A 26702-nucleotide genomic window follows, 5' to 3' on the forward strand; every position below is an offset into this window, starting at 1 on the left:
ACCGTCTCACTTGAGATAAAAAGTCTCAAAAAAGGAATTTCTGTCCAAATGAAATGATTTTTTTATTTTATGATTTGAATATCTTCTGATATACTTCTTTTTCGTGAGAAACGATAGTTTGAAATAAAGTTAGAGAAGTGATCAATGTAAGTCTTATTATTTTAATATTTTTTTTTTAAAAAAAAGAAGTAAACATATCAATATATATAAAAGTCGTCTATAATCATAGTACTATTGTTATTATTGTTATTTGAAGAAATGAATATTAGAGAGGGCGTATTTTTCTTGTCACTATCAACAAAAAAAAAAAAAAAAAGAAAAAAGAAGAATAACCTCAATTTGTACAATGGTATTATCTTTTCCTGTCACAAATCCCGATTTGGGAAGTTTTTACCACAACTGTTCAAATGAATTCTTTTCCACTTTGGAAGATTACACAATCCCACTGTCGGATCATTAAAGCAAAAAAGAAGAAATGGTTTATCTTTTGATATTCCGAAAGAAGTAGATACTTAGTGGTACTGATTCGTCATTTCTTTTCTTAATTACAAAAGAAGGTGTTCATCTCAATAAATTCATCATACCTTGAATGAATCTCATCATCCTCAACTATTATTATTGTTATTATAATCATTGACACATATATCATAATTTTTTTTTTTTTTAAAAAAAAGGATAATCATATATTGATTTTTTTTTTATTATTGTACAGAGAAGTAAAATAAAAACTAACTACTATAAATAAAATAATAATAAAAAAAAAGATAGGAGAGATACACACTATTTCATTTGATAAAAAGGAATAAAATAATCATCTTCAGCTCTTGTCATTTTCAAAGCTAAATGATTGCCAGCTTCATCCACTCGTACATATCGTTCACCATCCGTATATCCAGTCAAAGGGGATCGACATCTTGTATTTGTTGATGTTTTACTTGATGATCTTGATGGACTAAGACTACCCATACTATCATTACCATATTTCAATACACCACCACCACCACGAAGTACCACACGACCAGAAGGAGAAAGACTACGACTTGAAAAGGGAATATACGCTTCATTGAATCTTGCATTCTTTTCAAGTGGTGGGACATCCGATATCACTACACCTTCATTGCACCCATGATCTAAATAAAGATAAGAATATAATGAGCCTTTTTTTTTTTTTTATATTATATATATATGTATTTTACCCAACAAAAATTGTGATAGTTCAACCCAACCTAAAATCAAATAATAAATAAATAAAGCATTAGAAGAAATGTTATCATTTGTTATCATTTTTTTTTTTTTTTTTTTACCTCCACCAACTCTAACCATCACAACCTTGCTTTTCAAAATACGACAATAAACTAAACGAGGATGCACGCTGCCGATCCAATACTTGCCCACTTGACCAGGTACCATCTTCACTTTGGGTCGATAAGGTTGATCCTTGAGAACGCGTCCCACTTGAATATCCAAACTGTTTTCCTTATCCACTTGATATGATGTTGAAGGTGATGAAGTTGTTGGGAAAATAAAGGATGATCGTATCGTATTCTTTTGTTGTTGTTGCTTTTTACTGACAATGGCGAGTTTGGTGAAAAAATCATGTTGAAGTTGTTCAATACAAGTTTGCAATTCCCGTTCCCTAGCTACTGCCTTTTCTTTGGTTTTCGTCCATCGTTGTTTTGCCTCTGTCAATAAGTTGGTTGTTGCCGCCAATGTTGTATCATGAGGAATCTTATCGAAGAGTGAAGCCATTTTTTGAGAACATGCCTTATATGATTTGACCAGTTCCGTGCGAAGATCTTGTAAATCTGATTTCACAAATGCATCGTTGATGATCCTTGCATGGTGAGGTGCTGCTCTTGCGATGTCGTCCTCCATGTGATTGATCACTTGTTCTAGTTTGTCCAAATGATTCATCATTTGCATTGCTCTATCTTGTCTCTCAGCATCTTGTCTTTTACGTTGGATAATGGATCGCAGATCATCTGCAGCTTGTCGTAATGATGTCCGTAATTGCTGAATATCATCGCCAATCATAGCTTTGTCACCCTCTTTTGTCAGATCGAGTAAACTATCAATTTTCGCACAAAGAGTATCATGGAATTCGTTTTCAATATCATCCAATTCTTGATGTTCAACTGTGATATTCTGGTATTCCAAGAGGTGTAGCGCATTCACTTGATCCTTCATGTCGTTCACATAGCGTAATAATCCATCCAATTTAGTACCAAGCTGCTTCTTTTGATGATCAATATGTTGTTGTTTTTGGACAATTTCCATTGCATCCATACACAAATTCCATTTCTTTCCAATCTCTTGATGTAGCTGATCTAACCAAGTCACCCAAGCAACCCGCAATTCATTATCATCACCATCGTCGCCATGTTGTTGTGTATCGAAGGATGTCTGTTCCAACATTGTTTCCTCCAGTTTTCTATACCTTTCCAATACTTCAGCAAAGTCGTTATCGCCTTCTGAGGAATGACCAATTTCTTGCAATGAAGAAATAACATGATGGAATTCCGTCAATGTACCAAGGATCTCTGTCGTTTGATTTGCATATCTTTCCACTGCCATCATAAACTGGTATCGTTTTTCATCAAAAAGGATTGCATTGTCCAGTGCCGTGAGAGAGGATGAGAGCTTGTGTTGTAGATCTTTGAGTTCATCGTTATATCCAAATTCAATTGCCAATCGATCCCCCAAAAGTTTCATATCACCAGTATCAGAGAACACTTCATCGCGGTATATCATCATTCTACGTTTGATATCTTCCACACTAGCATGATTTTCTAACATTGCATGAAGATTCGAAATGATGATGCTGTTGGAATCACCCTGTGGACCATGATATTGCTGATAATTTTGTTCGTATTGCTTGAGTAGAGTACATTGCTTGATGCAGTCTTGCCATCTTTCATCGATAGTATCCTGATAGATCTGAAAAAGATGTTTCCCTTCTGTAGCCAAGTAATGATCCTTCAAAAGTTGTTGTACCAAACTAGCCAAGTTAAGTGTCTCTTGATGGTAACCAAAGAATAATCCATAGTGATAGTCATTATTATACAATAAATCATTATCCAATTGTTCAGGTAAGTCCTTCAGCCATGGTAAAATAGAAGCAAGTTGCCTTTTGACCGTATCAATAAGAGTCGTCGTCCTCGTCATGTCCGTGATTGGTCTGTCGATACTGGTGTTGGACTTTTGAAGCATGATCATTTCCAAGGTCGTCTTACATCCATACAATGTCCGTCGTGAGTCTTGGAGATTGATGTAAATATCGCGCCACCGATCCATCATTGATATACGTTGGGCTGTCGCTGTTGCTGTCCTTTGAAGATTGCTCCAAGCACTTTCCATTTGATCTTGTTGTGATTTCATACGACTCGATAGAAAATCATCATGATAGTTGTTAGCGATTTGAATTTGCTGCTGTTGAATGAAGAAATTGCACAAATCCATATATACACTTTTAAAGGACTGTATATTCTCTGTGATTTGTCGTTGCTGGGTTTTTCCTCGTCGATAGTTGTCATCATCTTGCAATGCATCATCACTATTATTGCCGCTGCTAGTCGTGTAATCCATGGTGTCAAATATTTGTTGCAAGTCTTTCAATTGCTGCTCCATCTTCATCACTTGATCCACAAATGCCTTGATCTTGATCTCATGTTTGCTAAAGAGTTGCCATTGTTCTATCTTCTTTTCCATCATAGACAAGGAGCCATCAATTCGTACGATCTTGTTGTTAGCATCATCCAACTGTGACTTCAATATTGACACCTTCTCATGATTGATCCTTGGGCGCAAATAAGTGTACATTTGTCGTGCATACTCCAATTTGGCCATCCATAATGTGAACTGATCCTTAGAGATACTTGAGTAATGTACAATCAACGGTATGTTATCCAATTCTTGCAACTGGTCCAATAGTTTTTCCACTCCACGTTGTAACATGTCGGGTAAGTCCTTGTCTTTGATCTGCGAATTAATCCGGCTGCTTGTCGATTGAATATCATCCCATTCCTTCAATATGTACTTGTAAGTCGGTTCAAGTTGATCATCACCATTACCATCATCATCATTATCATCATCAATTGTCTTGCTTGTTGATTCATTTACTAACCATATATCGCCAAAGAATTGATCATGAATTCGAGATAATTCCGATAATAAATTCTTGTTGAATTCTAGCGTTTCCAACACACCATGAGTAGAATCAAGTGATGTTTCTAAAGTTGATATACGAGTTTCAAAAGCTGAGCCATCTGAATCAGATTCCTATTATCATTTTTATAAAACAATAATAATAATAATAATAAAATAAAATAAAAAAATCGTAGAAATAAATAAATATACAAAGTTCAGAATTCGTATTTATGCTTGATATTTATGTACTTTTTTTTTTTTTTTCACTTACCACTTGAGGTAAAGGACATTCTAGAGAAGAGATAACTATTTCCAATTTTGATTTCAATCCGTTCAACAAATCCAAGCATGATCGAAGTTGCTGTTTGAATGATTGAACTGATGCCTGACGAAGTGATCTTTTATTATTCACCAACAAAAGACGACCCAATTCCAATACACGTTGATCCAACTGGTCAAGTCCATTTTTGAGAGTTTCACGAATAGTATTATTGTCAATATCATCCAAAGCCACACCATTGTTGTTGTTGTTGTTGCTATCATCATGATCATCATCACTGGATCCATCACCATGATATCCATTTTGAAGAAGAGGTCGTACGGGATAAATCATATCTGATATGTCGAGTCGAATCTGATCCACATCCTTTGACAATTGTGCATGCTGATCATTGGAGATAGAATATACTCTAGAGATATCATCATTTTCTTCCTTGTCATGGTCGTATGATGAATCGTTGCTAGTTTCACGGTTCTTCAACAATAGTGATGAAAGATCATTATCAACGCGAGTAATACGGCACCAAAGAGCTTGCACCATTTCATTTTGCTTCATAACCAGATCCATAAAGTGAATCAAAAGGATAACATGACGTGAATGGTATTCTGCTTGATTAAATTTAGCTAGTAATAGTTTTGTGATAATGTTGCTGACATTGTTGGTCGAAACATCGTTGCATAAAGAATCTAGTTGAACGTGCAGATCACAAAGTTGATTGGTTTTTTCTTCACATTGCTGACGAATAGCACTTGATTGTTGTTGTAGTGAAAGATCGTTTATTCTGTGTATGGTGCTATCAGTAGGAGGTCGCCATCTTGCAAAACGTAGGACAAAATCTTCCAACTTGAATTGACAATCTTTGATCATTTGAAATAATAGTCTCCAAGTAGCTTCCCAGCGTATACAATCTTGAATAATATCTAATTCCTTGTTCTTTGAGACCAACATTTCTTGACATCGGCTATTTGAACGCACCAGAGAGGACATGGCACCTTCAATATGATCAGGAGTGGCCATAGGTCTTGGTAGTTTCGGGAAATATTGTATAAACGTATCATAAAGGTCTTGTACTTTGGGTAGTATAGTTGCAGTAAATAATTCCTTGTCAGTTGTCAATTTTGCCAAATCATTGTAAAGTATTTCCAGCATGGGACTGAATTCAGTATCATCATCATCATCATCATCATCATCATCTTGATCATCATCATCTTGATCATCACCAGCATCACCATCAAAGACTGTACCAGAGCTAATCCAATCATCCTTTTTCTTGCACCATAGAGCTAGTCTTTCTTGAATGTTTTCCAATTGAGATAAGGCAACCATCAATCCATCATTCCATTCCATCCGTTTCAAGATCGCATCAATCGTAATAGATTCATCATTCAGATCTTGTTTGAGTATAGAGAAATTGGTGATTACAAGTCCAACACTTTGTGACACAGAGATTGTCATATCCACCGAGGATCTATGTCGCTGTTGTTGTTCCTGTTGTATCGGTGGTCGCGATTGACCCTTTGTATGCTTGTCCTCCATCAAGAGTGCCACCTTATCATGCAATGCCTTGAGTTTGTTCGATTCAAAGATGTCTATTGCTGCCGCAAGCTGTTGATGTTGTTGCTTCAGTTTTTCCCAAGAACGTTTCCCATCCAATAGAAATGCGTCCATTGTCTCAGCCGCCACATCCAAATGTCTTTTTTGTAAAGTTGAGATTTGTTCTTGTATCCATTGATCCAGTTCCAGAGCATCAGCACTATATTGCATTACAAGTTGTTTCTTCCTTTCTGCCTTTTCGTATGCCGCCAAAAGTTGGATCAAGAGGTTTTCCAGGTTTTCTAAATAGGTCATTTTGTCAACAAGTACATTCTTGATGTTGCTTTGTTGGATTTGCTGTAATTGTGGTGACATAAAAATCGTACAATAGCTAGGATCATTGCTTTTCGGAGTAAACAGAGGGTATATAAGGGCTTGACTGCTCTTTTTGATTTTGGTGATAAGACCTTGAAATGATGCCACACGGTTCTGTAATACTTGTTCCTGTTGCTGATCCTTTTGATGACTGTCTTGTTGGTGTACCACATCTTGTTCCATCATCCGTCGTGTTGATTTCGTCAGGTTATCACGGAGTCGCTCACCTTCATGGGCTGCATCTTGTATATGAATAAGTATATCTGTCATCATCGATCGCTGATCCACAAGCTTAGAAGCATACTGAGAAAGATGTACAAGTGTACGATACTTTTGAACTACCATAGACTGCTTGCCAGTAAAGATATCATGACGTGTTTGTTGATGTATACTCTCTTCTACAGTGTTGATTGTCACCGATTTTGTTGTTACTATCCAATCATTTACGCCATCCACCATTGTTGTATACATTTCCGCCAGTCCAGCCATTTGACGTTCACCAGCATCAGTAATCCGGTCTTGATAGGAGCGTAGAGTTGTTGTGAGATCTCGGTAATCAGTAGGTACAGGACTGTCCACATTGTCGGGGGCACCAGGATCATATTTTGCCTTTTTCACACAAAAGTCCCAAAGTTTGCGTGTGGTTGATAAAATCCATTGATGTGTACGAATCCATTGCATTCTCCAAGCCAAATGTTTTTTCAAAGCATCCAATTTGAGCGTACGTTCGGATAACAGAGTATTGAGAGTGGTCCTAGCATCATCTAAACGTTGTATAGCATCCACAAGAGCATGACGATCTACAGACACGGCATTAGCATCATCAATATCGGATTCCAGGGTATCAACAGAATCAAGAAGTTTTGCAAGTTCATCGTGTTCCATTTGTTGTAAGCGAGACGCGATACTGTCTCGTTCCTTTTCCAGCCTAATCAATTCATCTTCTTTGTCTTCGACAGATTGAGTAGTAAAAGGTATATTGTCGTTGTTGCTGTCTATTTCATCATGGTTATATATATCAAAGTTGGACTTTTCGATCAAACGTTGACGATCATTCATCCAGTCTGTAAATCGCATCAATTGTTCACAAGCGTGTTTTGCCCGGCGTTGAAGAGAATGTACATGTTGTCGGTCCACTAATAGTTGATCCAATCCATCGGCAATCAAAGCAAGAGACATACCATAGGTTTGTAGTGTACTTTGGATAGTATCATTTGTAAGATCGACAATTTGTGAATCCTTGGCTCCCAGAGCAGTCATCATCACTGGTGGTTCAGGATAAGGAATACGAGTTTTGGCATGAGTAACAAAACCAGCTGAAATATCCTTGAATTTACGAGCACAGGTTTCGATAGAGTTGTTGCTGTCGTTGTCATTGTTATCAATTGTGATATTGTCGTTTCCATCATTGGTATCATCATTCTTGTTGTGATCATCGTCATCATCATCAGCATCATCAACATTGTCATCATCAAAGGAAGCATCCAACCCATCATTGTCAGCCAGTAGACGTTTACGAAGATTTTCCCCATTGGTTTTAATAACTTTGAATTGAGCAACGATATCCATCATGACCAAGTGTTGTTCCACTACATTGCGAGCAAGACCACATCTTTTCATCAAGTCTTCAAATGCAGCTTCAAATCCATTTTGTCGTTGTTCCAAGTACGTAGGCAGACCACCACCACCACCATCGGCATCATCAGAGTGCACTAATCCTTCCATTTCTTGGCAAGCTTCCAATACAGTTGTAAATTCTCCTCGATCAAATACAGATATATCTTGTTCTATTTGAATCAAAGAGTTGATGATTCGTTCGGCAATTTGTTTGCTGGTGTTGTCGTTGTTAGATGGTGACACTGATAAGGATGATGATAAATCTGTAGCAGAATCTGATAGTTTTGTTGACTTTGTAGATGAGTTGAGTCCGTCGTCATAGTCTTGTTGTTCACACCAAATAGCTTGATCCCGTAGGAAGTCATCAAGTTCAGCATCCTTGGCAAAAATCCATTTCACAGCATTGTCAAACATATGTTCCCATTTGAGTCTATGAACCAAACAATCTATCCAATATCCACGATCGTTAACGAGTTGACGAAGTCGATGAAGCATATTGAGGGTAATCAGAGTGATTTCAATAATGGAAGTGTCGGCAGGTGTCAGGTCATCTCGTTGTTGCATATTCTTTTGCTGTTCGACTGTGCGTTGTTTGACGTGAGCACGTAATCGTTTCATATCTTCGGCTTCGAAATGGTCAATTTCTCTTTTCAATTGTTCATGTTCGTTGTAAAGCGTCATAGCATTCAAATGATCATCCATAATTCCCAAGTCAATGACATTCAAGGCGTTGACTTGAAGGTTGTCAGAAGTTGTTGCGTTTCGATGTTGAACCAGTTCAATCCATTGTGAAATACGTTCGCGAATCCGATCGGCTTCAATCATCCATACTCGAACTTGATCCACCCAAGAGCAGACTATTTTGTATCGTTCATCCATTTGGTGTAAATAATCAGTATATCGAGATTGCTGCTGTCGAGTTAGGACACTGAATTCTTCTTCCATGCCATAAAGAGACGATTGCACCATAGAAAGACGGGCTTCGAGTTGCTGAATAGATTCGATTGTCATTGTAGAATCTGTGTTGTTCATCATTGTTTCCACGACTAATAATTCATTTTGAATTGCTTGACCAATTTCTGCAAACCGTATACCTTGATTGAAGAGATCATATGCTTGATTCATTTCTTCCATAGAAGCCATCACCATTTGTTGTTGATGAGTAGGTTGTGTCAAACTTCTTTCCTCCATATAAGTGCTCCAAAGCGATCTAACTTTTGATACATGCTGGGTATATAAATCAATAGATGTAGTATCAGGGTCATCTAAAGGGTGAGATGGTAATTGAATAGTTATCATAGCTTGTAATAAATGTGATTCCGGTACAAGTACTGTTGAAGTAGATTGCTGCGGTTGCTGCGACTGTTGTGATGCACATTTGTAATATTCGTAAACATATAACATGATGGACCATTCATTCGGGGAATCAGTTTCTAAAAGATCTTGAGGGTACAAATAGATTGGTATATTCATGTGTTGATTTGCTAGGGTGAATATCAATGATAATAATGTTGAGGTTTGATTAAGATCTTTGATAAAAGTCCATTTTTCACGACTATGATGGAGTTTTTGTTGGTTTATCCAAAGTTGTAGATCATCAGGAAGAAAAGATGGATTTTGAGATTGAATCAGTAAAGCAAAAGCCAATCCAGATTTCCAGGAGGGACCAAAATCAAGTATACAGGTTGCATCATCCAGTTTGTTGTCAATATGATTGAATCGATTGTTGATCCATGATAATAATGAACATCGTACTTGAAGAAATGTATGTTGGAAGGATAATTGATAAATTTGGAATGTCGGCAATGAGAGATGTAGGAAAGATGATGTATCGACGTTGACCTATATAATTGCATATTTTAAATCAAAAAAAAAAAAAAAGAAATGAGTATGATATCTCCTCTTTTTGCCTCCAATGATATTTTTATATATATATATATTTATATAATAATATATATTGACTCCTCATCCCCTATTAGTCCCACTAATATATTTCCCCTTTTTATAGTAGATAAGTACCTGAGTTGTAAGAAATGTACCATGAGTATCAAGAAGAGCAGGTTTCATCAATAACTTGAGAGCAATACAAGATAAAAGTTCCAGAGTGATTTCCATTGATCCATGAGTAATAGCAGATACAATTTCAGTGATCAGTTGAGTTGAAGATTCATAGTTTTCGAATAGAATAGTGATGATCTGTGGAACGTGATACAGGTGATCAAGGCTTTTCCCATTATTATGGTGGTCATTTTCATAACAATTTGAAGATAATAGTGGTTGAGCATTCAACAATAAAAAATGATTGACTAGTTGTTCCAAGTAAAGACCGTTCTTGAAGTCAGTTTCAAAATGAAGAATGACTTGTTGTCCAAGTTGAGCATTTACCCAATGGGATAAAACTCGTATAAGAGTTGAAGGAATAGACCGTAAAAAATGTGGATTTAAAGATTCATTGGAATTCAAGGAAGATGATTCAAGTGAAGTCATGAACTTGAGTGATAGAACAGACAAGCGAAAAAACTGGAAAGTACAGCAAAAACCCTTTTTTCTTCAAGGATGACGACAGAGAAGAAAGAAGGTTTTTTTATCAAGTAATTCAACTATTGATATATGAATAATATAAAATATAACAGAGAAAGAAAAAAAAAAAAAAAAAAAAAAAGAAAGAAAAAAAAAAAAAAAAGAAAAGAAAAGAAAAGAAAAAAAAAAGGGGACTCCACACGAAAAAAAAGTATTTCGCGCTCAGAATAGGGTGTGTATATTGTCAAACTTGCCCTTACATAATGACAGCAACTCTTCTCCTGCAAAATATAACAACAACAACAACATAAATTGATATATATATATATATTGATGTCATTTTATTCATATAAGATATAAAAATCATAAAAGGACTGTTATTTTGTATTAAAAAAAATGATAGTTACACCAGTCATTGGTTTTCAGTAAGAATCCACATGTTAATATATAATCAAAACAACATGAATAGGTATTATACTTCATACTAATAATAATAATAGTAGATTTATAATAAAAAGTAACCCCTCCCTCTCTCTATATATGTTATTGAGGATCCCCTTTACCCTTTTGTCATATAGAAAAATTTGATACACTTATTATGGGATGTTCTAACGCATACATGTTCTGAGATTAAAAAAATAGTAAAAAAAAAAAAAAAAAAACACGCGACATTTTTCTTCCTCTTCTTCTACATTCTTATGGATGCTTTGTTACTTTATGATTCTGCTTCCGATGAAGATGACAATGACGATAAAACTACAACAAACAAAAATAGAAAACGCTCTTTTCCTTCTGATCAATTAAAACTACCGGTGAAAAGGTAAACATGAATAAGTAGTTAAAACTCAAAGGTTGATAGATCATTCCTTTTTTTTTTTTTTAATATAGACAAGCTTTACCACAATTACCTTCTTTTTTTTCTCCAAGTAATAATAACAAAACAAAACAAAACAAAACAAAAAAAAATAATAATACTTATTTATTTGTTGTTTGTTTATTTGATATCTGTAACTTTTTTTTTTGTTTTATATATATATAAAAAAAATAGTTCACAAGCCTTCTTCCTCTTCTCAAGATCATCAAGGAAGGACTCGTTCAAAACCAGCTCTACTTGACAGTTGGCCAACTCATGTTTATATCCAAAGTAAATAAATAAATAAATAAGTAAATAAAATAATAACTCATATAAAGAATTATCATTACTCAACTTTTTTTTTTCTTCTTTTAGTTCCAACATGTGAACAAATACAGACAATATTAGGTAGAGTGACAACCCAAGATGCTACTATTCATTCCATGATTTCGAATGATAACAGTTTTCATCTCAGTTTGACAAAATGTCTTTATCTCAAAGAACATCAGTTGGATGGATTTGCTGATATGATACAAAAACGACTAGGAGATACTTCAAGGTAAAAAAAAAAAAAAAAAAAAAAAAAAAAAAAAAAAAAAAAAAAAAAAAAAAAAAAAAAAAAAATCATCATCAAAGAATCATACCTATATTGATGATGTTTTACTAATATTTATCTTACTCATCATTATATATAAGGTTTACTATCTCATTCGCTCAATTATCTTTACTCACCAATGAAGAAAATACAAGATCATTTTTAACAATTGAAGTTGGATCTGGTTACAATGAGGTAAGATATAATATAAATGAATAGATAGATAGATATACTCACCATTTGATTCCTAGTTGATGAAACAATTGAAACTAGTAGATCAAGTCGTCAAACATTATGGACAACCTATATTTTATGAGGTAAATAAAAATAATAAAAACATGAGAAAATGAATTTAAATGATTGAACTTCTTTTTTTTTTTTTTTTTTTTTTTTTTTGCTTTCCATCATAGCCTCCAAGGTTTCACGCAAGTATTGCCTGGTCGCTAAAGAAAGATCCATTGGAAAACATCATCCAGAATTCTCCTGAACAACTAATGAAGGATTTAGCTTATATAGAATATGAAGTATCTAGCGTTTTTATTAGAATGGGAAATAGATTAGTGAAGATCAAGTTACGATAATGAATAAAAATTTTTTTTTTTTTTTTATGGTTGCATGATATTTTCTTCAGGATTTCGCCTGCCAGCGGCAGGATGGCGGTATTCAAATTATTGGTGGGTCGGCCAGAACGAAAGAATGTTCAGCGGATTTCTTTAAAAGCTTTCTTGATTTTCTTCCTCTTTCACGCCTTCATCCATCACGACAATATGACTGTAAGTCTTACCATCGACTTTTTTTTTTTTTAATGATCCATCCATCCGACCAGCGACATTTATTTACAAACGAAAGAATGTGGATCAAGTTATTATGATCACTTGGATGGATGCAAATTTTGGAGGGAAAAATGGAATCAACCAATTGGAGGTGAATGGATAGAGTTCAATCGAGTCATTCATTGAATGAACATTCTCCTTCAACTTTGGATTTGTTTTCTTTTCTTTTCTTTTCTTTTCTTTTTTTTTTTTTTTTTGGTTAGCAATTCGATAATATACTCAACTTTTTTTTTTTTGTATATAGTTGGCTGTTGATCTCCTCCACCCTACTGTCGAACACGAAAAGCGTTCCCACAAGCTTAAGCGTTTGGTGCAATCCCCCAACTCTTATTTCATGGATGTCAAGTGCCCTGGTAAGCCTTTGTTATGATTATTATTATTTTACTTTTGGAGACAATGAAAAAAGAAAAGGAACAAAAAGAGAAGCTTTGATATTTGATAGATATGGATATACTCATTCTTTTTTTTTTTTGTATCTCCATATTTAGGTTGTCTTAACATCAGCACTGTCTTCAGCCACGCTCAAACCGTCGTATTGTGTTCCTCCTGCGGTACCGTTCTCTGCCAACCTACTGGTGGTCGTGCTCGTTTGACTGAAGGTAAGGAAGAAAAAAAATAAAATACAAGGATTTATTTAAATCGATTATACTTGAAACGATCAACCTCAACATTTTTTTTTTTTTTTTTTTACTAGGTTGCTCTTTCCGTAAGAAGGCCAATTAGACAATTAGAACTTTGGATACGAAACGACGATTCATTTACGACGCCTACTTCATATCATTAGTTTCTTCGTTATGTGAATATATCATTTCAAAATAAAATAGTTATTTTACATATATGACGACGACATGGATGATTCGAATATACATTTGACTTTATACGATGAAGGATGATGGATTTTGTGTATACAATATGTGTGTATGTGTAAACTAAATATATGTGTAATATTATTTTGGTTGTTATAGATGGTTGGAAAAGAAAATGTTGAGAAAAAAGAAGTTTGTTTGATTTGATTCAAAGCGAAGGATTCAAAAAAAAAATATAGAGTTTTTTTTTTTTATTTTATTTTATTTTACACAAGGAATTCAATAAAAACAAATATTTAAACTAATACTATTTGATCAAAATGGAACCACAGGTCAAAGCACCATCCGCCTTGATGATTTCAGACATGTTCAATGCAACAATATCAAGCGACTTGAAATGTTCACGAAGAACTTGTTCACTCTTGGGGAAACCTTCTTGAATCAACAACAATCCATTGGCACTAAGGACATTGGCTGCAACCAAATCAGGAACATAGATCACATTGTAATGATTGTCAGTTAATCGATTCATTTCCATAACAATAGGACGTGCATAGTCTACAGCAATCAATGTCTTTGTATCTTCTAAAGCCGTGATACCACATTTCAAGTGAAGCATCTCATCAGGAGTTTCCATAATAAAAGTCTTGACTAAACCATCGAATGCCTATAATTATTTTAATAGAAATGGATGAATAAATGATCTTTTTTTTTTTTCTTCTCTACCATATCTATATATTATTACCTTTTGTAATACTTCACCACCTTTAATATTAGTTCTATCAGATAAGCCGACAAATATATGCGCACCAGTATTCAATACATCACCACCATCCAATAAAGCTTCCTTATCCATATCTTCCATTTTAATGATAGTTTGTATAGAAGGAATCTAATCATTTCCCAAAAATATGTAGCAGTGTGAGACAAAAAAAAACAAGTGCATCATTTTTTTTTTTTATTTTCTTTGTTACCTGTTTCAATGCGTTTTCAATAGCAGGGACTTCGTTTCTTCTTGAAGGATGACCAGGTTGATCAATGACAGCCACATTTCCAAAAACTGTTGCAGTATCTTCAACAAAACTACAGTCTAAAAAAAAAAAAAGTTGAAGAGGAAAAGACACACAAAAAAAAAAAAGAAGGAAATGAAGAGAAGGGTTTCCTTATTTGGTGTTACCTGGATGATTTTCATCAGCTTCTACAACAATGACATTTGGGATATATTTCTTGAGAATATCTACATAAGCATCGTGTTGTTTTTGAGCAAGTTTGATGTCAATGGGTTGAGCACTATTGTCGACATTGGTCACACAGTTTTCGAAAGAGTTGGGGACGAGACGTGTAATGGCAGCAGAGTATGGCATGATGAAAAGAAAAGTGAGAAAAAGAATGAAGAAAGAAAGGAAAATGTTAAATAAAGTTTTAGCTTGAGAAAAAAAATCTATCTATCTCTCCCCTCTCATCAAAGACTCCGTCGCCTATCTCTCGGTGATTCTCTCAACTGGCAAAAAGCGAGCAATGAATAATTCACTTTAAATATGTACTTTTTTCATGATCATAATAACGATGAATGAAAAAAAAAATATCATCAATATCATCTAATAAAAATATGATAATGAAGAAAACAAAAACATGTGAAAAGTGATAGTACATTCTTTTGCGAGAAAGAGCGTGCGATTTTTAAATAGTGTACCCCACACCTCTTCTTTTTTTTTTTTTTTTTCCTAAACTTTAAACAGCGAATTTATCTCTCTCTTTTTTTTTTTTTTTTTTTTTTTTTTTACGTATATCTTTTTTTATCGATACTTCAAAGCAGTAACAGGAACAAGTAAGTAAGAGATATTAGTATAAAATAACTGTTTTCATCATCTAATATAAAATCATCATTATCATATTAGGTTTATTCGAAGGTCCTGTTGGGCCAATTTCTGTGTCACTATACTTTTTATTCAGGGCAAGAGGTTTTTTTTTTATCGATCATGTTCTGTCTGTCTGCTTTTCCTTTTCTTCCGTCCTCCTCTTACTATCACTATGGCTCGTGTTATTGTGCGTTGGGCTTAAGCTACCATCATACAAAATGGCATCAGTTTAACAAGCTCCCGTTAACCAATACTATTTTCCGATCATCCTGTCAGCAACAGCAGCAGTCTTTCTTTTTCCTCCTTGCTTTATCGTCTTGATCATAGTTAAAACGGTCATAGTTACATGTTGTGAGTAATTTTTTTTTTAATGATGATGATGTATTAACTGATATATATTTTTATTTTATTTTCTAAATATGTTATCCTTTTTGGATTTTCCCTTCGATCTTAACTTTATTCTCCTTTCACTCCCAAATTTATTTTCCCTTCACTCTCAATTTCCCCTCACTCCCAAATTCTAAAGTGAACAAACTGTATCAGAGTATTTCCCGTCCTATTACTATTTATATGTCTTTTTTAAATACATGATTTCATCTCTAAATACCTGTCGATAATATACAGTGTTTTCAAAGTTTTTTGTCGGGTCACAAGAAAATCCTTTTCGTGATGTTATTAAACAAAATATCGTACTTTCCCAAAATGGATGTCGCATTACCACTCTTTTAGATATCGCTTTAGAGATGTCGGTAGAGGTGATTGATAATAGAATGATGGGTCGATGTTGGTGATGATGATGGAAGAATAATAAAAAAAAATGCTGCGACTTTATTTGAAAAGTATATTAAAAAATGAAACAAAAGTTCTTTATTGATATAATGGATCATCATTAGAGTGTTGATTCATCATGATGATTGGCCTGAAAGTAGTGGTTTTCAAAGTCCGTTTTTCTTTCATATTTTTTTTTTTGATTTACTTTCTCTTTCTTTCTTTCTCTTCTTTTCTTTTCTTTGTATTGACTTTTAGTATATCAATTGGTAGTCGTTAGTTTTTATACTTTTATTCAATAAAATTTTTATTTTTATTCCAACTACTTTGTTACATGGTAATGTAATTGATTCTAATCTTCTTTTGATGTATTATTAGATTTTGGATATATTCTTTTTATTTCACATATATTTTTATAGGTAGGACTAGACGTTGGTACGTGATAGGGTGATAGGATGGTGGCATGAATGGATGATGATCGATTCTTTACATAATACAAAAGCGCTGAAACATAGTTTCTTTTTTTTTTTTTAAATCATTTACTCGGGTTCTTATCTTTTGAAATCATCACTGAGACATGGAATCGATTGATCTTTTTCCCATAGATGACAAAAGCAAATTTGCATAATAGTTCCTTTTTTTTCATTACTGAAACATACTATTGATCATTCCCTTTTCCCATAGATGATAAAAGCAAATTTGCATAATAGTTCCTTTTCTTCACTGAAACATGCAATCAATCGATCTCTTTTCCCATAGATGACAGATGCAAATTTGCATAATAGCTCCTTTTTTTTCATTACTGAAACATGCAATCGATCGATCTTTTTTCCCACAGATGACATCAAAATTTGCATAATAGTTCCTTTTTTCTTTTTTAAATCATTTACTCGGGTCCTTATCTTCTTTTTTTTATTACTGAGACATGGAATCGATTGATCTTTTTTCCCATAGATGACATCAAAATTTGCATAATAGTTCCTTTTTTTCTTTTTGAAACCATTTATTCGGGTGCTTTTGATTTCATAGCTAAAAGAGCGCATAATTACAGGGGTGATTTGTCTTTTTTTCTTTTACAGGGAGTTTGTTTTATTATAAAAGAACGTCCTTTTTTACTTCATCAAATTCTTTTTTTCTTTTTTTTTTTTTCTTTGGGCTTGCCTGTCTTCTTTTGGGCTTGCCTGTCCCTTCCTTTGTCATCTCTTTCCGTGTCCTTTCCCTTTGGCCAATCTTCTTTTCCGCCTGTCCTCCCTTGTGGCCTGTTTCTTGGTTTGACCTCGGTCGTTATTTGCTCAGGCGTGGTTGGGGTCACCTTCTCTTTTAGGCCTGTCATCTTTTCCGTCTGTCCTCCTTTCTGGCCTCTCTTCTCTTCCGCTTCTTTCCTCTCTGGGTTGACCTCGGTCGTTATTTGCCTAGGCGTGGTTGGGGTCGCCCATTTTTTTTTTTTTCAAACAAAAAAATGTTGTTAACACAACGCTTTCCGGGATGGTTATCGCCATCCTACTTTCACTGCAGTGAGAAATTGCTGCAGTGATCTCGATACATGTTTAGGCGTTCGCGCTTAAATTGTAAGTGAATAAAAAGATATCATCTGGATAAATATTACTCATTTTTTATTTTTTTTTTTATATGCAAACTTGGTGAACTCAATTGGTGGATTTCCTTTTTTTTTTTTTTATTGGTCTTTTTTTCATGATATCTATTTTCTTATATTTTCTATTTGATTATGCGACAACTCTCTCTTTTCTACCCCGTCATTTATTTTCTATCCTTACGATATTTTATTTCCTATTTTTGCGACATCTTATTCTTTGAATTCCGTCATTCATTATTGAATAAAGTGTACAAGTAATAATAATAATAATAATAATAATAAAAAATGTTTTCATATTTTACTGAATAAATAATAAATAGATTTTAAAAAAAAAGATCTATATAAGAATATACTAATGTAAAAGTGGTTGGGTTTCACTAGGGGAATCATGGTTATTATTATTATCAGTCGCACCATATGGTTTTTTATCAGTTGGTTTTCCATTGGTAGGTTTATCTTGATTTGCTTTGGCATTTTGGGCGTTGCGATGAAGAGTCAATAAACGCGTCAATCGAGAACTTCCACGACGTTGACCTGTTTGTCGACGAACTACACGAATCTTATTATGAACTACTCAACAAATAAAAAAAAGAGTGAGCACATATATCATAATAAAAAAAATATTTCTTTTTACCATCCACATAAACATCGGTTTCATCCACAATTTCTTCACCAATAAGTTCTTCAATAACATCTTCCAAAGTAATAATACCAAGAGCTCCACCAACACTTCCAGGGTTTGATGATACCAATGCCAAATGACCTATTAAAAAACAATAATCAGTTTATTTTTGACTTTTCCATTCTTTTTTCTTAACTTACTTTTGCCTTCTTGAAAGAAGTTCAAGATATCCAAACAACTAGTATCCGGTGATGTTTCGGGTAATGCAATAAGATCAAAATGTTTGACAGGTACAGCATCTTCAGGATCATAAGTTATAAGTTGTTTGACAAGGAGCATACCAACAAAGTTTGATTTGTTTTCAGGGGCAGAAATCAGAATTCGGGAGTAGCCATGATACAATATCTATACAAAAATCAAAATTAGTAACATAAGATTAGATTTGATCTTGATTTTTTTTTTTTTTTTTTTTTTTTTTACCTTGTTCACCACTTCTTCATTCAAAATATCATCAGTAGATAATGTAAAGACATCATCGATAGGTGTCATAATTGAGGAGACAGCTTTGGAACGCAAATCAAGCACAGCACTAATAATAGTCACTTCATCAGTAGTGAGAGCATCTACATCAGCAGGACTGACAGCTTGATGAAGAGAAACAAGAGTTTTGAGACCTAAAGGAAAAAAAAAGTAAGTAATTAATAAAATCATATTATCAAATTAATAGATATATATATATATTTACCTGCTTTTTTGTATACGGTACCATGAGATTCACCAAGAAAATAATCAAGAAGAAGAGCAGTAGGGTAAGCCACAGGATACATCAGATACATAAAGATGAGAACCATGCTACACAAAGAAGAGAGGACAATTACCATATTAGATTAGAAATGCGTGAAGATCCAAGATTCAGAAAAAGGGAGATTTAAAAATTTTCAAAACTTACTTTGCAGTCTTGGCACCAATAGCTAAACCATATCGTACACAAATAGCTAATCATTCAAATAAATCAATCAATCCATTCATCAAAGATAAATCAAATAACTTACATTGAGGAATCACTCTATTATTGTATAAAGAGAATCAAAAAGATCGTCATTAATCATGTGTTTTTTTTTTGATAAAATCAGATTAGCTTACTCTCCAAAAATAACAATCAAGGCAGTAGAAATAGCCACAGCTTGCCAACCACCACCAATAACATCATGAAGAATAATAGGAAGAGTTTCGTTCACAACCACATTAGATAAAAGAAGAGTGACTAATACCCAATGACGTCCACGTTGTAATAAAGACATGACCTTTTTTGCATTCTTTTTTTCAGTTTCTGTACCAGTCTGTAAAAGTACATGAAGGTTTGTTTCATCTAAACCCATCAAACCAAGAGTCAAACCTATTTAAAATAAAATTAAAATAATAAAAAAGGAGAATTATAAAAAAAGTCATATAATATAATATATATATATTACCAGCAAATACACCACCCAGTAAGACTAAGAAAATGACTAAAATAGTTTTTTCAATCATTCCTGGAGAAAAAGTGGATTCCAAAGTTTGTTCTACTAAAATGGAAGCAGGATACCCCCATGCTTTATGAATCAAAGAAGCTATAGATAAAAACGAGACTCTGGTAAAATAAGACCGATTCATAAAATGACACAACAACAACAAAAAAAAAAAAAAAAAAAAAAAAAAAAGAGAGAAAAAAAAGAAAAAAATGGAACACAATTGAGGTTTTTTTTATTTCAGAAAAAAAAAGATTCAGATACCGAAGGAGATGATCATTTTTCATAGTCCACAGCAATTAGATCATCCATCATAGGTCTATACTTTTTCACAAAATCAACATGACTAGGTGCTTCTGCGTAAATCCCAAGTTCCTATTATTATAGATAAATATTATTTATTAGTATTCAATATATATATAAAAGAAATATACATTACCTCTTTGGTATCCAATTCTACTACCCAACCTATCAAAATAAAATAAAATAAAATAAATAAATAAAATAAAATAAAATTATTATTTAAGGAACTATAACTTACTATATTCAAAACCCTTACTTCTATCAGTAAAGGTCTTTCCAGCAGAAGCAGACTTAATTTGAGGAATGGTATCTTTGAGTGCTAATACATCTACTAACGCTTGTTGTTTGATTTCTTCACTGACTTCAGGTTTGAACTTTGCAATAACTAAAAAGACAAAAATAAAAAAAAAAATACGTAAATAAAGAACTTAATACGCGTTCACTATTATAACTTCTTTTTCTTTACCAATGTGAACAATAGTCATGGTAAAAGTAATATATGAAAAGGAAAAAGGACAAAAATAAAAAAAAAAAGAAAAAGAAAAAGAGAATATTCTTTTTTTATTTTTTATTTTTTTATTTTTGTTAATTCCCATTTTCCGCCGGATAAATTTACTTGCTACGGATTTTAAGAAAATCCATTTTTCTACAACGCAGTTTTTTTTTTTTAAAAGAAATCATAATATTACTAATATATCTTGGACACAAGCCCATATCGTTTTAGAAATGATGACATAATGTTATTAATTAAAGATATCTATTAAGATATCATCATTATCATAGAATAAAATGAAATAATACTTGTCTAATATATCATTGGCATATCTAAAAAAAAGGAACAAATGGATTTTTTGTATTTCTGTCAAATGAATACTGTAGTAATCATCATTACAATCTATTTTATTAAACAAAAAAAAAAGTGGAGTAAATCATATCACTATATAGGGATGGATGGTAAAAAAAAAGAAATGTCTATCTAACATAATGTGGTCTTGGATTCTTGTCCTAATAAAAAGGAAAAAAAAATCAGTATCATCATATCATTCGAATAATAATAATAATAATAATAATACTTACAGAACAATCACTACAATGCACCAACCATTTATCATTCACCACAGTCAATTTTTTAACACTTGAATCCAATTGTTTCTTACATCCAGTACATTTCAAACATTTCTTGTGCCATCGACTTGCTTTTGGTCCAGGTGTATCCTCCATGACAGCAATGCTCTTATGACAACCAGCACAGATTTTACTTCCTCCAAGTTTTGGTAAGGCTCTCGTTCGATGCATCCAAATATGTGAAGGTGTCTCCGCTTTTTCATTATTGTCTGCGAACAAAGGTGAAGACATGGAGGGAGATAATGGTGAAATTGAAGACCTTATAGATGATGATGCTGATGATGATGTTGTACATGTTGGTCTATTATTATTAGTTTTTTCTGTTTTGTTATTGTATATATTTGAACGTGATCCAGTCTTAATAATTTGTCTTGTACATTCTTCACAATGAGCTTCCTGTTGAATATCATAAAATGGTTTATCTGATGGTAGATTTTCATGACAAGAGAAACAAATAAAACACTATATATTTAATAAAAAAAAGAAAATAGAAATAATATTAGCGCTTGATATTCCTTTTTTTTTTTTTTTTTTTTTTAATAAGATTAGTATTTACCTTGGGATGGAAAAATCTAGTTCCATTTTTCAAACATTTATCTTCAATAGGAAGATGGCAGGTATGACATTGATATTCCGTAGGTAAGAGAGGTGTTGATGATAAACGACGTTGTCTTGTTTGAAGATTTGATGATGATTTTGTTGCTGAAGGAATGGGTGATGACGATGGTGATATGATATCAGTTGTTGAACCAGAAGAGGTTGTTGGAGATAAAGGTGACAATGGAGACACAGATTGAGGTGGTGAAGGAGCTCGACAGTGCAAATGAAAGACATCTTTACCATCACATACATAATCAGGTTGGTCAAAATGACCATCACAAGCTGCACAAGTCAAACAGTTATAATGATAATACCAAATATTACCAGTAGGTGTAGGAAGACGAATACGGGAAAAACCATTGAAACCTTGAGTACATTTCCGACAAGTTTTTTTCTTGGATGATGGTTTGTCCCCAGCTAATGATGATCGACGTTGACGAAGTTGTTGTTGTTGTTGTTGTCCCTTTTGATCAGTAGAGGACGAAGTTGATAACTTGGAAGGCATATAAGAAGAAGAGAGTGATGGTGAAGATGATTGAGAAGATAATGGACGAACAATTGGTGAAGGACTAGTAGTTTTGGGTACAGATGAATCAGAATGTTGTTGTTGACTTACTGATTTTTGATAGTGGCGGAAAAGTTGAGACTCCAAACGAGGCAGGGCAGAGATACCGTCGACTGATTTCTTTTTGAGAGAAAAGGTGTTGTCATCATTATCACCATAAGTACTAATAGTTGTTGCGCTTCCAAAGCTTTCATTACGTGTAGAACGTGTAATAGGACTAAAACGGCTTGCAGACCCAATACTACTTCCAACAGTAGAAGTAGGGGATGTCATTGATTGTTGATTTTGTTGGCATGAAAGACATCTTGAATTGCCTTGTAAATCAAGAGCTGTTGGATCAGGTAAAGGTTTAAGACACGTATGACAACGGACACAATCTGGATGCCATGTACGACCTTGATGATGGATATTAGGTAAATTTGGATTGATAGGTTGAGAGCATACCACACTAAAAAAAAAAAAAAAGGGAATTAGATTATTATATATATATATATATATATATATTATTTTACCATTGAGTTTGAGTTGTATCTGTATTTGGTGATGATGATGATGATGATGAAGATTTATCAAATATCTTTGTCCGGCATTCATAGCAGTAATCACCTTTTCCAAGTTGAGTTCCGAGTGGTACAGCTTTATGGCATAAAATACAAGTTTTTGGTTGTACAGATAATGATGGAGTTCTTGTTCTATAACTTGAAGCATAACTAGCCATTGAATATCTCTTATTGAGAGGAGTACTTGAACTGATCATTGGTTCAGGTCCAGATAAAATACTACTAGCATACCTTATTTAATAAAAAGAAGATAAGTTTACTAGCCAAATAATAATAATAGTAACATATTTATAACTTACTGATTCTGCCAACGATCTACAACAGATGCTTTAGGATCATTTGTACCTTTGGCAAGAGATTCTATTTTTTTTTTAAAAAAAAAAAAAACAAAAGAGAGAACTTTTTTAATTCTTTTACTATACAAAATAAAATAAAAATATCAAAAATCCTTACCAACAGGTTTTCCACCACATTTTCTACATTTTGTACCATTGATAATATCACCACATCGATTACAATAACCCATTTTCTTTTGAATATATATAAAACAGAGAATAAAGAAAGAGAAAGAAAAGAGAAATATATAAATTCTTTTCCCCTTTATTTCTTTTGGGAGCAGATATCAACAATATCCTAATTTGGTAACTGCGGTCAAGAAACAACAAAAACATATTTCATTATGGAAACAAAAAAACAATCATCTGACTTATCAGTAAGTAAAAAAAAAAATATTGTTGTTAAGTTTCTCTTTCCTTCTCTTAATAATTATTTTCAAACTGTGTAAAATAAAAACGGACATTAAAATTCATTCGCCTCGTTCGAAAAGGGATGCTTTTGGGTGTTTTCAAATTTCTTTCCTTTCTATAACTTTTTCGTTTAATATGGGAAGACTGTAAGAAAAACTATTTTAAATGTGAAATGATAAATCAATTTTCTTTCTTTTTTTTTCTTTCTTTATTTATTTTAATAGTATCACTGTTGCTACATGTTCATTGAATCAATGGGCATTGGATTTTGAAGGCAATCTTCAACGTATTCTTGAAAGTATTCGTATTGCAAAAGAACGTGGTGCTAGATTACGCGTAGGTCCAGAACTAGAAATCACGTAAGTAATAATAATAATAATAATAATAATAATAAAAGAACAATTATTATTATGAATAAATTAATATATATTTATTTTCATTTTTTTTTCTTTCTTCCTTTTATTAGAGGTTATGGTTGTCAAGATCATTTTCTTGAAGGCGATACTTATCTTCATTCTTGGGAAGTATTGGCATCCATTTTGAAAAGTGAAGAAGCAAAAGATATGATATTAGATATTGGAATGTAAGTTAAAATATTCTATTTATTTTATTATATTTTAACTTTTTTTTTTATAGGCCTATTATACATAAATCTGTCAAGTATAATTGTCGAGTGATCATCGCTGATTGTAAAATTGTTTTGATTCGTCCAAAAATTCACCTGGCTAATGATGGAAATTATCGAGAAATGCGCTTCTTTTCTCCATGGGTGACACGAAAAGTAGAATCACATCATTTACCTCGCATGATTCAAAGAATCACTCAACAAACCCAAGTTCCTATTGGTGATGCCGTGGTCAGTACTTTGGATACTTGTATTGGATGTGAAACTTGCGAAGAATTATTTACTCCTCTTAGGTAACTCATTAACAAAATGAAAAATGTCATATTCTTTTTTTTTTTTTATTCATTTTCTTTTTAATTGTTATTTAGTCCTCATATTGGAATGGGCTTGGATGGTGTGGAAATCTTTACAAATAGTAGTGGAAGTCATCATGAATTAAGAAAATTGAACCTTCGTATTGAATTGATGAAAGCAGCTACACTTAAGGTAAAAAAAGGAAGAAAAAAAAAAGGAACTTTATATATATATATATATATATATATATTATTTCTTATTATTATTATTTAGGTCGGTGGACTTTATCTATATTCAAATCAACAAGGTTGTGATGGAGATCGATTATATTATGATGGATGTGCTATGATTGTATTGAATGGGGATATTGTGGCTCAAGGATCTCAATTCTCACTTCGTGATGTGGTAAGTTTTTGTTATTATTAGGGTAAAATATCATTATATACTTAAAATATATATATCATTTAGGAAGTGGTGACAGCAACTGTGGACCTTGAAGATATTCGATCCCATCGTGCAAGAATGGCTAGTCGAGGTATACAAGCAAGTTTCTCTCAACCTTATGAACGTATTGAACTTGATCATGCTGTCAGTATCGATTTGGATGATCATCTTCGTATTCGACCCTCACGACCTCAAGCTCCTTATTATCATTCACCAGAGGAAGAAATTGCGTTAGGTCCTGCATGCTGGTTATGGGATTATTTACGAAGATCAAAGACGGCGGGTTACTTCTTACCTTTGAGTGGTGGTATTGATAGTTGTGCAACAGCAGTCATTGTGGCCTCTATGTGTCGATTGGTGGTGACAGAAGCTCAAGAAGGAAGTCAACAAGTGATTCAAGATGCTCGACGATTGGCAAAAGGTGGAAGGGATGATCAAGATCTTGATAATTACGTTCCAACTGATCCTCAAGAATTCGCTAATCGTATCTTCTATACATGTTATATGGGTACTGAAAATTCTAGCAAGGAAACACGACAACGTTCATTGGATCTTGCCAAAAGCATTGGAAGCTATCATACTGATCTCAATATGGACGTCATCATCAAAGCCATTCAATCGGTATTCTCTATGATAACAGGACGTACACCCAAATTCAAAGCTCATGGTGGATCAACAGTTGAAAATTTGGCACTTCAAAACATTCAAGCTCGACTACGCATGGTATTGGCTTATATGTTTGCACAACTTCTTCCTTGGTGTCGTTCAATTCAAGGTGGTTTATTGGTGTTGGGTAGTGCTAATGTGGATGAAAGCTTACGTGGTTATCTTACAAAATATGATTGTAGTAGTGCGGATGTTAATCCTATTGGTGGTATCAGCAAGAGTGATCTGAAGCGTTTTATTGCTTATGCTCAACATGCCTTTGATATGCCTATACTGAAAGATTTCTTGGATGCTACTCCTACGGCTGAATTGGAACCTATTACGCACGACTATGTACAATCCGATGAAGTGGATATGGGTATGACTTATGACGAACTTGGTCAATTTGGTCGCTTACGAAAAATCGAACGTTGTGGTCCCTATGCTATGTTTACAAAACTGATTCATGAATGGGGTGATAAATTGAATCCAACTGAGGTATAGAAACTAAACTAAAAAAAAAAAAAAAAAAAAAGTGATCTATTTACCTTTTTTTTTTTTTTTTGTATATAGGTGGCCACCAAAGTGAAACGATTCTTTTTCTATTATTCGATCAATCGACACAAAATGACAACCATGACTCCATCTTATCATGCAGAAGCTTACAGTACTGATGACAATCGGTTTGATTTACGACCTTTCTTATACAATGCATCTTGGAATTGGCAATTCAGCAAGATCGATCGTGGTGTAGCCAAATTGGATAAACTGGAAAATCAAAATAACATTAACGACATAGATTAGATCATGTTATTATAGGATGATAGTTTAGTTTTATTATTATTTTGTATTATTTCAATAAACATAAATATTGTGATCTGATATT

At 33.3% G+C, this 26702-nt stretch overlaps 8 protein-coding genes across 8 annotated transcripts; 3 read left to right on the forward strand and 5 right to left on the reverse strand.

Moving 5' to 3' along the window:
- Nucleotides 1-680: 680 nt before the first annotated feature.
- On the reverse strand, nucleotides 681-5613 carry BX664DRAFT_322736 (uncharacterized protein; the record flags this gene model as incomplete). Its single annotated transcript, XM_051543551.1, has 4 exons — nucleotides 4418-5613; nucleotides 1305-4278; nucleotides 1197-1226; nucleotides 681-1130 (listed from the first exon to the last, which is right to left on the reverse strand). Coding segments are annotated over exons 1-4 (4507 nt in total), but the record flags the coding sequence as incomplete, so codon positions are not given.
- Nucleotides 5614-11137: 5524 nt separating this feature from the next.
- BX664DRAFT_322741 (uncharacterized protein) lies at nucleotides 11138-12579 on the forward strand. Its single transcript, XM_051543552.1, has 7 exons — nucleotides 11138-11291; nucleotides 11360-11397; nucleotides 11520-11615; nucleotides 11700-11883; nucleotides 12021-12114; nucleotides 12171-12236; nucleotides 12330-12579. The coding sequence occupies exons 1-7, from the start codon at nucleotides 11170-11172 to the stop codon at nucleotides 12498-12500; spliced, it is 771 nt and encodes a 256-aa protein (XP_051405624.1). The 5' UTR covers nucleotides 11138-11169; the 3' UTR covers nucleotides 12501-12579.
- On the forward strand, nucleotides 12567-13771 carry BX664DRAFT_322744 (ribosomal protein S27-domain-containing protein). Its single transcript, XM_051543553.1, has 4 exons — nucleotides 12567-12692; nucleotides 12997-13105; nucleotides 13241-13351; nucleotides 13447-13771. Exons 1-4 carry the CDS (start codon nucleotides 12573-12575, stop codon nucleotides 13473-13475), a joined length of 369 nt encoding a protein of 122 aa, XP_051405625.1. The 5' UTR covers nucleotides 12567-12572; the 3' UTR covers nucleotides 13476-13771.
- Nucleotides 13772-13782: 11 nt separating this feature from the next.
- Nucleotides 13783-14953, reverse strand: BX664DRAFT_382492 (uncharacterized protein). Its single transcript, XM_051549048.1, has 4 exons — nucleotides 14736-14953; nucleotides 14533-14648; nucleotides 14304-14450; nucleotides 13783-14225 (listed from the first exon to the last, which is right to left on the reverse strand). Exons 1-4 carry the CDS (start codon nucleotides 14920-14922, stop codon nucleotides 13866-13868), a joined length of 810 nt encoding a protein of 269 aa, XP_051405626.1. The 5' UTR covers nucleotides 14923-14953; the 3' UTR covers nucleotides 13783-13865.
- A 3093-nt stretch (nucleotides 14954-18046) lies between these two features.
- Nucleotides 18047-20067, reverse strand: BX664DRAFT_322752 (uncharacterized protein). Its single transcript, XM_051543554.1, has 9 exons — nucleotides 19874-20067; nucleotides 19545-19797; nucleotides 19454-19467; nucleotides 19351-19396; nucleotides 19147-19253; nucleotides 18882-19075; nucleotides 18602-18806; nucleotides 18414-18542; nucleotides 18047-18349 (listed from the first exon to the last, which is right to left on the reverse strand). Exons 1-9 carry the CDS (start codon nucleotides 20052-20054, stop codon nucleotides 18132-18134), a joined length of 1347 nt encoding a protein of 448 aa, XP_051405627.1. The 5' UTR covers nucleotides 20055-20067; the 3' UTR covers nucleotides 18047-18131.
- A 50-nt stretch (nucleotides 20068-20117) lies between these two features.
- On the reverse strand, nucleotides 20118-20746 carry BX664DRAFT_322753 (stress responsive A/B barrel domain-containing protein). Its single transcript, XM_051543555.1, has 4 exons — nucleotides 20679-20746; nucleotides 20451-20597; nucleotides 20349-20377; nucleotides 20118-20284 (listed from the first exon to the last, which is right to left on the reverse strand). Exons 1-4 carry the CDS (start codon nucleotides 20695-20697, stop codon nucleotides 20186-20188), a joined length of 294 nt encoding a protein of 97 aa, XP_051405628.1. The 5' UTR covers nucleotides 20698-20746; the 3' UTR covers nucleotides 20118-20185.
- Nucleotides 20747-21128: 382 nt separating this feature from the next.
- Nucleotides 21129-23694, reverse strand: BX664DRAFT_382494 (uncharacterized protein). Its single transcript, XM_051549049.1, has 6 exons — nucleotides 23516-23694; nucleotides 23362-23422; nucleotides 23015-23293; nucleotides 21894-22950; nucleotides 21290-21799; nucleotides 21129-21217 (listed from the first exon to the last, which is right to left on the reverse strand). Exons 1-6 carry the CDS (start codon nucleotides 23586-23588, stop codon nucleotides 21185-21187), a joined length of 2013 nt encoding a protein of 670 aa, XP_051405629.1. The 5' UTR covers nucleotides 23589-23694; the 3' UTR covers nucleotides 21129-21184.
- Nucleotides 23695-23816: 122 nt separating this feature from the next.
- Nucleotides 23817-26692, forward strand: BX664DRAFT_322756 (uncharacterized protein). Its single transcript, XM_051543556.1, has 8 exons — nucleotides 23817-23954; nucleotides 24033-24167; nucleotides 24275-24391; nucleotides 24445-24726; nucleotides 24802-24919; nucleotides 25001-25132; nucleotides 25196-26314; nucleotides 26390-26692. Exons 1-8 carry the CDS (start codon nucleotides 23944-23946, stop codon nucleotides 26618-26620), a joined length of 2145 nt encoding a protein of 714 aa, XP_051405630.1. The 5' UTR covers nucleotides 23817-23943; the 3' UTR covers nucleotides 26621-26692.
- Nucleotides 26693-26702: the final 10 nt, after the last annotated feature.

This window comes from Halteromyces radiatus (assembly GCF_025201355.1).
Source record: "Halteromyces radiatus strain CBS 162.75 chromosome Unknown BX664scaffold_1, whole genome shotgun sequence".
Taxonomy (NCBI): domain Eukaryota; kingdom Fungi; phylum Mucoromycota; class Mucoromycetes; order Mucorales; family Cunninghamellaceae; genus Halteromyces; species Halteromyces radiatus.

What these genes read in the sequence shown, in the direction of transcription:
- BX664DRAFT_322741 (XM_051543552.1), top strand. Translation starts at nt 11,170, where the DNA reads ATGGATGCTTTGTTACTTTATGATTCTGCTTCCGATGAAGATGACAAT. An exon ending in ACCTTCTTTTTTTTCTCCAA is followed by an intron (nt 11,398 to 11,519) that starts GTAATAATAACA and finishes TAAAAAAAATAG; the next exon opens with TTCACAAGCCTTCTTCCTCT. An exon ending in GACAACCTATATTTTATGAG is followed by an intron (nt 12,237 to 12,329) that starts GTAAATAAAAAT and finishes TTTCCATCATAG; the next exon opens with CCTCCAAGGTTTCACGCAAG.
- BX664DRAFT_322756 (XM_051543556.1), top strand. An exon ending in ATGATATTAGATATTGGAAT is followed by an intron (nt 24,392 to 24,444) that starts GTAAGTTAAAAT and finishes TTTTTTTTATAG; the next exon opens with GCCTATTATACATAAATCTG. An exon ending in TGAAAGCAGCTACACTTAAG is followed by an intron (nt 24,920 to 25,000) that starts GTAAAAAAAGGA and finishes ATTATTATTTAG; the next exon opens with GTCGGTGGACTTTATCTATA.
- BX664DRAFT_322752 (XM_051543554.1), bottom strand. Translation starts at nt 20,054, where the DNA reads ATGAATCGGTCTTATTTTACCAGAGTCTCGTTTTTATCTATAGCTTCT. An exon ending in ATTGGTGCCAAGACTGCAAA is followed by an intron (nt 19,254 to 19,350) that starts GTAAGTTTTGAA and finishes TTCTTTGTGTAG; the next exon opens with CATGGTTCTCATCTTTATGT. An exon ending in CTTCTTTCAAGAAGGCAAAA is followed by an intron (nt 18,543 to 18,601) that starts GTAAGTTAAGAA and finishes GTTTTTTAATAG; the next exon opens with GTCATTTGGCATTGGTATCA.
- BX664DRAFT_322753 (XM_051543555.1), bottom strand. An exon ending in AAGTAAGGGTTTTGAATATA is followed by an intron (nt 20,378 to 20,450) that starts GTAAGTTATAGT and finishes TTATTTTGATAG; the next exon opens with GTTGGGTAGTAGAATTGGAT. An exon ending in TAGAATTGGATACCAAAGAG is followed by an intron (nt 20,285 to 20,348) that starts GTAATGTATATT and finishes CTATAATAATAG; the next exon opens with GAACTTGGGATTTACGCAGA.
- BX664DRAFT_322744 (XM_051543553.1), top strand. Translation starts at nt 12,573, where the DNA reads ATGGCGGTATTCAAATTATTGGTGGGTCGGCCAGAACGAAAGAATGTT. An exon ending in TCCATCACGACAATATGACT is followed by an intron (nt 12,693 to 12,996) that starts GTAAGTCTTACC and finishes TTTTGTATATAG; the next exon opens with TTGGCTGTTGATCTCCTCCA. An exon ending in TCGTGCTCGTTTGACTGAAG is followed by an intron (nt 13,352 to 13,446) that starts GTAAGGAAGAAA and finishes TTTTTTTACTAG; the next exon opens with GTTGCTCTTTCCGTAAGAAG.
- BX664DRAFT_382492 (XM_051549048.1), bottom strand. Translation starts at nt 14,922, where the DNA reads ATGCCATACTCTGCTGCCATTACACGTCTCGTCCCCAACTCTTTCGAA. An exon ending in AGCTGATGAAAATCATCCAG is followed by an intron (nt 14,649 to 14,735) that starts GTAACACCAAAT and finishes TTTTTTTTTTAG; the next exon opens with ACTGTAGTTTTGTTGAAGAT. An exon ending in GTGGTGAAGTATTACAAAAG is followed by an intron (nt 14,226 to 14,303) that starts GTAATAATATAT and finishes AAATAATTATAG; the next exon opens with GCATTCGATGGTTTAGTCAA.
- BX664DRAFT_382494 (XM_051549049.1), bottom strand. Translation starts at nt 23,588, where the DNA reads ATGGGTTATTGTAATCGATGTGGTGATATTATCAATGGTACAAAATGT. An exon ending in GATACAACTCAAACTCAATG is followed by an intron (nt 22,951 to 23,014) that starts GTAAAATAATAT and finishes TTTTTTTTTTAG; the next exon opens with TGTGGTATGCTCTCAACCTA. An exon ending in TGCATTGTAGTGATTGTTCT is followed by an intron (nt 21,218 to 21,289) that starts GTAAGTATTATT and finishes CCTTTTTATTAG; the next exon opens with GACAAGAATCCAAGACCACA.